Source organism: Amblyomma maculatum, chromosome 8, assembly GCF_055883805.1.
Source record: "Amblyomma maculatum isolate TAMU_Amacu chromosome 8, ASM5588380v1, whole genome shotgun sequence".
Classification (NCBI taxonomy): domain Eukaryota; kingdom Metazoa; phylum Arthropoda; class Arachnida; order Ixodida; family Ixodidae; genus Amblyomma; species Amblyomma maculatum.
This window is the reverse complement of record NC_139351.1, coordinates 12,129,377-12,139,155: the sequence shown is the minus strand read 5'-3', so window position 1 is coordinate 12,139,155 and position 9,779 is coordinate 12,129,377. Positions and strand designations below refer to the sequence as shown.

Here is a 9,779-nt window from a genome sequence, read left to right as displayed (position 1 = left end):
TCCTTTTATTATTCTTTCTTTTTTTTTCGGAAACTGTGAAAGAGTCGAATAATTTATCAGCTGCTTTGGCTTCGATTTTATGTAAATTCGATTTCCTTTTAGCATTGAACGCTTAAAGTTTTATTTCTCTTGGAGTCCTCATTCCTGTTATTAATATTGAAACACTGTTTTAAAGCACAGCTACGCTGTTTTCCGCGATTTCGAGTTGAAAAGTGTGCACTACTGCCAGGCGTTGTCAAGACGAATTGTGACATTTTCTGCCTATGTGATTGTATATTGCATGGTTTAATATCCCCCTTAATAAATAACAAAAACAGTACGCGTCAAAACGGAAAAGCGTAAAAACAACCCAGCGATAATATAAAACACGAAAAAATAAGCAGAAAAACGACAAAACACAACGGAGCAGTACCGTTTAACCCATAAGGTAGCAAGCAGAATTTCGCAATGCCGGAAACATATACCCCAACGAGCTTTCAAATGCGTATTTCTAACCTTCTATATTTCGAACCACACTGCCTAATAAGAAGACATGAAACCATGTCTCACCTAGGATATTGACTGCCTGCACTATCGAATGATATATTATTTCCTTTGAAATAAAATAAAACCTTAAAATAAAAAAATGATTTAGTTATAGCCTAGTTTAGTTGCTGTCAACTCATTACGCCCTGTTCATATACACCCACTGTACGGGGGGCACAGATGAACCTAGCGCTTTTTTTTCTTTTTAGGAAATGTTTCTGCGCGGTTAGAAAATCGCCCTTTCATTAATTTGCCCATTAAAAATGCGCACGTACCGACAGGATATTGTCCTCCCAGAGACGTGATTGAAATCTTCAATAATGCTTTTAACAGAGACATCTCCGACAACGCTGAACGGTGTCCCGTCGTTGTCTACGAGATCCAATAGACTGTGCTATCAAACCATTTATTTCGGTTTTATGTAATGAGGCCTTTATTCTTTTTTTTTCCTCCTGGAATGCCTCCAGGAAAGGGCGAACGAAGCGCAACCGGCGCGAAGTTTTATCCAAATGGAGGCTCTGCAGTTCCGATGAAATCAACTCCAGTGCAGTGATATATTTATTTCATTTTCAGGAAGTTAAAAGGGCAAGCTCTTAGAACACCAAGTGATATACCGAATTAAAATCATAAGGTCTGAAAACAAAGTCTGTAGACAAAGGAGAAAAAAAATTTCAGTAATCTACAGACCAATATCTATCTGCACTTGCATACATTTCGGGTGAACGTGTGCACCTAGTCATTCAGCCCTCTTGCGGAAAACGTTTCCAAAAATAAACCCATAACATTACGGCTAGGCAAAAAAAGAAACAGCACTGTACATTTAAAATTCTAAGACTACGTCAGCTGTGCCACCAGAAATAGTCGCCTTGTAGTAACACCGTTCTTGATTTATTATCTCTCGAAACTAATGGCCACGAACTAATGTTAAGAAATTTAATATATTGTGATACCAAACGACAGTTTCATAGGTGCTTTCAGTGGTATTTTATGGATATAATGTAGTGGATTATGATTGAAAAAATATACAGGGAATTTCACATTTACAATTGGTTTGGTTTGTGGGGCTTAACATCCCAAAACAACTCAGGCTATGAGAGACGCCGTAGTGGAGGACGCCGGAAATTTCGACCACCTGGGGTTCTTTAACGTGCACTGACATCGCACAGCACACGGGCGCCTTGCTTTTCGCCTCCATCGAAAAGCTCCCGCCGATGTCGGGATTTGATCCCGCTTCCTTGGGAAGAGTAGTCGAGCGGCGTGACCACTGCGCCACCCCGGCGGGGTACTTTGTTTCACAAAGAAGTACAGCAGTACCATGTATAATAAATATTTATATCCGTCCTCGGCTCGGATTTAAAAAAAAAAAACCCGCATTAATAATTTTGCGATGTGCAGATAACACCAGCCGCTGCTATTGATATTGGATGTTTCTGTTCAGACGTATTATTTTTAGCACGTCATATTCAAGGCAATTGGCAGGGATACATTTCTCTTTTTAATAACCCAAAACAAATCAAGTTTCCTTCAGTAACCCTCCCAAGCATACTATCTTAACTGGGGCACTTCTCTTTTATAGTTCCTTTTGTAATGCTTGCAATTCCCCTCTGACAGTCAGTTTGTGCGGGCCAACATCTTTCTGGCCTCAGATGAATTGAACTAGACAAACTTTCCGAGCGCGAGTGGATTTCGAACCAAGGCCAACGCGAACAGGTGTCGCCACTGCATTAAGCACTATATGGCATCGCCGCATTGCGAAGAGCAGCAAACTTGCTCATCTCTCTATTGTATTCAGAGGTTGAATCATTACCCTATTTCTTGCATTAGACAGCAAAGCAGGCGAAGTTTGCATAACAGAGTCCGACTCGCCAAGGTTTGAGTGCACCGCTCCTGCAGTGTTGTATGGTACAGCACTATGCTGTATTGTTGCTTTGCTAGTTTTTTCTCTGTGTTGTTTTGCCGCTGTGCCGATGGCTGTGCTATTTTGTTCGTGCGCTTTTTGTTGCGTGGTTCCGTTCTCTTAGCAGTAAGGTCCTCTGAGCAGCATCACCTGCGACAAATAGCGTAAATATTGTCAAAACGAATAAGACTGTATTTAAAGCCCGTCATTCCCGGCAACTCAGTGGGGCAATGCATTATTAATACTTAGCTCAGCATTCAGAACACCTGTAAGTAATCTTTTTCTGTTGTTTTTTTTTTACAATTCACTACATTCAAACGATTTTTTTCTTTTATACCATGCACATAATTCAAATGAATTAAATCTTTCCAGGGGTCTGTTCCCGTCTAGGTTGTAATATATGATGCTTTTGATTCTTAATGGCTGCAAAACCAACCGTGAACAAAGCCAGGAGGTTACACTATGACAATCCTTACACTATACAATTACCGTTACCGTAGCCACTTCCTGCTTTCAGTGAGCGTATGTTACCTTTAGGGTGCGTGTAGAGACGCAGCTCGGCAACAATACCCGTTTAACTCGCTAAAAGAAAACTAGTGAGGAGAAACGTGGCTGGACCCGACCGTTGAGAGAACGGAATTGCGCTTTTTTGCTGGTGTGCTAACATTTGGTTTGCTGTTTTGACGCCTGTTGCTTTCACGTGTGCTCTTTTGTCATCATGCTTATTTTCCCTCTGCTGTTTTCGTGTACCGTTCGTTCGTGTCCCGGCATTTAGTGCTGCTGAGGAATTCGGAGTGGAACCGCCAAGTATTTGAAGCCCCGGATCGCACATAAGGAATGGAAATATTTTCGTTCGACACCTTTGTGGACGATTCCGAATTCCAAAACACGAATGAAAACGTGGGAAGATAGTGCTAGTCTTGAACTTCTCCTTGTCCTCTTCTTTCACCCTTGCATTCGCCTGATCATTTCAAATCTGAAGGAGAGAATGGACGTTGAACAAATACCAAGACTTTAAATGACCTCACTATTGTGACTTGGTTGGTTGAACATTCCACAACTCAGCTGAGGGACCCGAGCTCCACCCTCACTGGTGGAGCATCTCGATAGGAGAGAAAATGCCATGCAGCTTGTATTGCGGGGTGTCCGTGGTGGAGATTAAAGACCTCAAGTCGTACGAGATATTCGAAGCCCTCCACTACAGCCAATCAAAAAATAATTGGCTGGTGGCTTTTTCTGGTTAACGAAACGGAGTGGCGAAAGCACGCTCTTCTATGCTCTCTTTGGCACGCTGTATTCTTGTTTCGTTGCGGCGCCGAAGTCTGGCTTCTTTCAGTCTAGCCGACTCTTCACTGTCCATAATGGCTCGCCTTCCGCTACGCCGAACCATATATATACACACACTGCGACACCTCCTCTCCCCTACCGCGCATGTGCACATAGTAGCGTAGTAGTGTTGCTATCGCAACAAAACGTGTCTTTTCAAAGGACAGGGTGCATATCGGGTTCATGCGAACTATCTCCAAGATAATCATTTGAGTATTAGGGAGGCTCTTATATTTGGAAGATCCCATTTCCATTGTATTAGTAGCTTGAGACGCTTGTGAGTCACTCCGCGTTGCGATGACAGGAACTCTACCGAATTGGCAGAAAGGGTTCCCTGATGATCTCCGCGTGGTTCAGGCAGGCTGAAGCGCTATTGCAAACTATGCGTAAGCAGAGAATGAAATCGCTTGAGATGATGCTTAACGTCATCGCAACATATTTCCCAACTCGGCTGCGCTTAAGATATTTAATCATGTAGCCGACTCAAAATAAGCTCGGCACAACAACAAAAAAACTTGAACCTACTTATGCAATATGATTATGCGAAGCATTAGGCCACAACTGCGACTCTGGTGAAGGATGGTTTTTCAGTGCGACCCGATCAATGAACAAGTTAAGCATACTTAGCTTTAAGGATTCCGAAACGTTAACTAAACTTTCTTCACATGGTCGGGAAATCTCATTTTATTTGTACAATCTTTAGATTGTGTTGTAACGGGCTCTTGTTTGAGTTTTCCTGTATGTATTTGCTGTAACAACCGATGTTTTTATTGCGAAAGCAATACTGCGCCAGGTCTAACCGCTTGTCGCGGTGTGGCATCTCTCTGTTAGTGTACGTGTCCATGGTACCCTGGCAGGAGCTGCCAACTTGGGTCTCTCGTTTCACATGGGGCGTTTGTCAGACTCAGCCTGCCAGAACCCTGGCATTCACGTTACCCCTATAGGCCTCTCAGGCACGTTCTTACGGCTTGGGCTTGGTTAAAGCGGAGCTTTATATGTGAGCTGGGGAAGAAGAAAAACGCTCGGTCACCCGCAGCTAATGCTTTCGCTCTATTTTCGGTTAAGCAGTGCTCAATCCTTTTCATTTATTTTTAGTTTAGCGCTGTGATGTGGTAGCGATGTAACTACAGGCTCGTGATACTCAACATACGAATTAAAACGTCTCGTCTCGTATCACAAAAGTAAAAATTCGTAGTTAAAAGCAAATGGCGAAGCCTTAGTTTTTTACCAAGATTCTGTTGTTTTTTATCACTATTATTCCATGCACTTCGTCACTCACGACTTCTCTCAAAATTAAGGACAGGGCTGCAAGTACTTAAACACATAAAGCACTTTAAAAACTACTGCAGAGATCATGTACCTAGTGCACTGATTTATTTCTCATTGCAAACGTTAGTTTGAGGTAATAGCACAGAATATTTGTAGACAGAAGCGGCGTCAGAATGATCCTCCTGGTAGGTAGCTTGTTTCCAAAATCCTGTTGTTTTCTTCATCATGCGTGCCACATGAAGTTACCAAATATTTAAATTAGGCGTTAGGACGCATTACCAAAGGGCTAAATTTACGCCGTAAACTATGTTTTTTTTTTAAATTTCTTGCAGCTCAGTCCAACCAGAAGAGGTGTTGCCGCAGGGATCGTGTTTCTGACAACGATTTTGATCTTCGCAGTCGTCATCACAGCGATCGCGTTGACATTCCGGACCGAGAAAACAATTTCGAAGGTGAAGCCGTACTGCGACACGATTCCCTGCCAATTACACATGAATGTTCTGATGTCTCGTCTCAACAGGAGTATCGACCCGTGCGAGGATTTTTCAGCGTATGTCTGCTCCAGTTGGTTGCCTACTAGCGATAAGCGCGTGCACGTGAAGACCCCCGTCGATGAGGTTGCGTTCTCGCGGCTGGCAGACTTCACTACCATGCTCGTCCGCGGCACGCAAAAGATCCAAGCTGGTCAGAAGGCTCTCAACATGTACAAGGCCTGCATGACCACAAATGACCACGGTGGCGCCTACCTGCCGGAGTTCAAGAAGCTCATGAAGGAAATGGATCTCAGTTGGCCGGAGCCGTCGCCAGAGGACGCCGACCCTCTAGGTGTCATTGTGGCGCTCTCACACAAGTGGCGAATTGATTTGTGGTCGAGGTCCGTGTGCTACCTCTGCCAGCTCATAAAAAATGGCGCCTCAGCTTCGGTCCTGCGCAACAAATACCTCTTCTTCTGAACCAGTACGAGTCTGTGAAGGAAATTAGAAGCTACACTGAGTACTGGATGGGTTTTTATAGAGACCTTAGCGTTAATAACTCGGGCACTACGGACGCATCGACTCTAGAAGCTACGATCAATGACACTCGCATCATGGATGGAAGTATACTAACTCGCCTCAGTGAACTCATCTTCACTCGAATAAAATCCCCTGTTGCCTTTCACCTCGAAAAATTCGGTGATTACTCCCAACCCATTACTTCAGCCATGTGGAAGAAGCTCCTTGATAAAATAATAAAAGTGGATCCTCCGTTGGGTGTCGGTGACGTCGTTAGCCTCAAAAGTAGCAACCTCTTAAAGACCATCGGTAGCTTCTTCAGCCAGTACGGCAAATATAGACTTCTCCACCAGTTTTCTTGGGCATTCGTTCAGTTGTACGCTCCAATAGCTGAGCCTCGGATGCTGCTGAGGCATTTTGGCAATATTTACAAGGCAAACGTCTACAAGTCCACTTACTGTGGATTACACGTTGAATCGACATACAAGCTGCTCGTGCTCTCGCTTGAAATGTCCACCAGCGAGAACGAAAAGGACAAGGACCTTATTCGGACCAGGTTCCAAGGAATGGTATCGGCTGCTGTCAAGAAAGTCGAGAATTCATCGTGGATTGACGAACGTGGCAAGCGCGTCATCAGCGATAAGATTGCGTCGGTTAAGATAAGGGCGTGGCCTGATCAGGAGCTGATGGGTAAGCAGACTCTTGAGGAAATTTACAAGGAGTATCCGACCACGGCGGAATCGTTCGCTGAGCTCTGGATGCAAGCAAGAAGGACCATACGCACTGAAATGGTGAAATTGAGCCGCATTCAAGATTCCCAGGCGTATTACGAGGCGCGTAATTTACCACTGAACTTCGCGCAATCCTACCCCGAGTATGACTACTTCTCAGGCCTCATACAAATGCCAATATATATGCTCAATCCCCCGCTGTACTATAGAGAAGGAACAAACGCCATGCTTTTCGGTGGTTTGGGATACTTGCTCGCTTTGGAGCTGGCTAAGGCCTTTGATGAAACTGGCATTCGCTGGCTGCCAAATGGCACAAGTGTTGACAGCATTCTTTCAGAAGGCTCTAAAAAAGGTTTTCGAGAGCGGAACAGCTGCCTCAAAACGCAAGGAAGCGTGTTTCCAGAATTACCGGCGCTTGAAATCGCGTACGCTGCAATGCAAGAGGCCGATGAGGGTGGCAGTGGTAACCTTCCTGTCGGAGAAGACCTTCCACCGTTGAAAGCGTTCTTCATGACCATCTGTTACATGGCCTGCTCTACACACAACTTCCAAAGCGCCTACACTGCGGACTGCAACAAAATTGCTCGCAATACTGCTGCCTTCGCGAGGTCGTTCAACTGCACACCTGGAGCCAAGATGAACCCTGAGAAGAAATGTGTTTTCTTCACCTAACAGGAAGATTACTACTGTGGTCCACGAATGTGCCCCCTTGCCATTGCTATCCCCCAAAATGTTTTCGACAGGCTCCACATCCTTGGTTAGTATACACTCCTCTAGACCTTCATTTCCTATGTCCACTCTGCTTTTATTTTGACACCAGTTTTTTGTGAACGCTTGTACTATTTCCACTCATTTCTAAAGATCACAAGCTCCATAGAAGAGTGACCTACTTATAATATTAGCAGGCCAAGCTTTTCCGCCAACCAATACGGTGCTGTCATTTTCCTACTGTGCTCAGTAGGTCACGAGCGTCGTGAATCTTGCAACCAATTGTTCACTACTCACATAATGTAATAGTAGACTGATAGATTGATACGCGTCATCGATATGGGCGTAAGGTACTTCAGAATGGGGCATGTTTCCCGACGTTTTGTGACAAGGACGTCATTGCAAAAGATTGCTCGTGGGAGGCCTTTTGCCCACAGTTATGCTGTGACGATGGTTTTAACTTTACACATAACGCTCAAGAACCCTGGAAGAATTTTAATGCTTTTTTTCTTCCACTTCTTTTGTGTGCCTGTATTTGGGAGGAAGCACAAATTTGTCACTGATCTTGGTCTGTGAACGTGCTTTATTGAAGTGTGGTAGGCGTTTTTTTATACAAGAGGTTCATATATCAAACTTTGATGTGTTGTCTATTTCATTTGTTATGAATGGATCAATGGTGTGTAAAACAGTGCCTTTGCTCGTAGATGTCTGATTTGCGATTTCGTCGCGTCAAAATTTTTATCAAATGCAGTAATTGTGCTGTCCACAAAGTCAGACAGGGCTTTTTTTTTTAATCACAGCCTGTGGCCCTTGATTTATGCTCTTGTCAACTAGTCCTTCTCCTACGACACCCATTAAGTGTCATGAGTCCGGTAGCTTACATATGTGACGCAGCTGAGAAAGAAAGCACCCAAGCCTCTTCACCATCATGATCGTCTGTATTGACGCGCAGTTTACCTCATGTGCTGAAGGACGACCATAACCTCCGCTGTAAAGATACTGAGGACGCAACCTGAATATCAGACCTGCTTTTCACCAATATCGTTAACGATGTTTTGTAGTCCTGCAAGATTCTATAAACGAGAAGTCCACATGCTTGAATTTGATGGCAAGACGACATCGCAGGGCCCTTGACGAGTTGGCGTGCCAGTTTCTTTCAGACAATAATTTCACCACGTTTTTACTCTAGCAGTTCAGTATCCCATAGTTAACGTATATAGGCTCTCACTCAGTGGCACTGTAGGAACCGTATTCGTATGTATAAACCCAGGGCACCAGTTTTTAGTGGCGTCAATGAGATACATAACATTCTGAATACAGTAATTCACTCTGACGTTATTCTCTCTCATATCCCAGCATTCAATGTCCGATGAGGAAATACTGGATGACTGAAAAATTCTTAAATCAACTCAAAATCTTTAAATTTGTCAGTAATTAACGCCTCATACTTCTAACAGGTACACGAAGCAAATATGATGAACACATCGTCGAGCCATGCATCGCATTGAAACATAACCTTGAAAGAAAGCTTCAACAAATCAACGTATCTTTGGAGAAATATTTTTTCTGTAATACGCATTTATTTGAACTATCTTGAGAAGAAATGTATTATGCAAGGAGACACAATCTCCCCAGCACTATTCACAGCTTGCTTAGAAGAAGTATTCAGAGACATGAAATGGGAGCAGGTAGGGATAAGAGTACATGGAGAATATCTCCGTAATCTGCGATTTCATGAAGACATTGCCTTGCTAAGTAACTCAGGAGAGGAACTGCAAAGTATGATTGGTGACCTAGACAGGAATAGGAGAAAGGTACGCTTGAAAATCAATATGCTGAAGACTAAGGTAATGTTCAACAGCCTCGGGAAAGAACAGCAGTTTACGTTAGCAGCGAAGCAATGAAAGTAGTAGGCGAATATGTGCACTTAGGACAGGTAGTAACCGCAGATCCGAACCATGAAAAGGAAATAATAAGATTAGGATGAAGCGCATTTGGCAAGCACTCGGATATTATGACTTGCAGCTTACCGGTATCGCTCAAGGGGAAAATATACAACAGTTGCATATTACCTGTAATCACCTATGGGGCTGAAACGTGGAGGCTAACCAAGAGGGTTCTACTTAAGTTGAGGACAGCGCAGAGGGATATGGAACTAAAAATGGTAGGGGTAACATTAATAGATAGGAAGCGTGCAGAGTATGTCAGAGAAATAATTCAAGTTACTGACATTCTAGTGGTTGGTTGGTTTGTTGGTTTAAAGGAAGGGAAAGGCGCTGTATCTGTCACACTTGCTCTGTGGACACCTGAACCGCGCCGTAAAAGAAGGGA

The 9,779-nt window shown here is 43.7% G+C and overlaps 1 protein-coding gene across 1 annotated transcript; it reads left to right on the top strand.

The window, feature by feature from the left end:
• The first annotated feature begins 6,410 nt into the window (after nucleotides 1-6,410).
• Nucleotides 6,411-7,412, top strand: LOC146180549 (neprilysin-like). Its single transcript, XM_084577773.1, has one exon. The coding sequence runs from the start codon at nucleotides 6,411-6,413 to the stop codon at nucleotides 7,410-7,412; it is 1,002 nt and encodes a 333-aa protein (XP_084433899.1).
• Nucleotides 7,413-9,779: the final 2,367 nt, after the last annotated feature.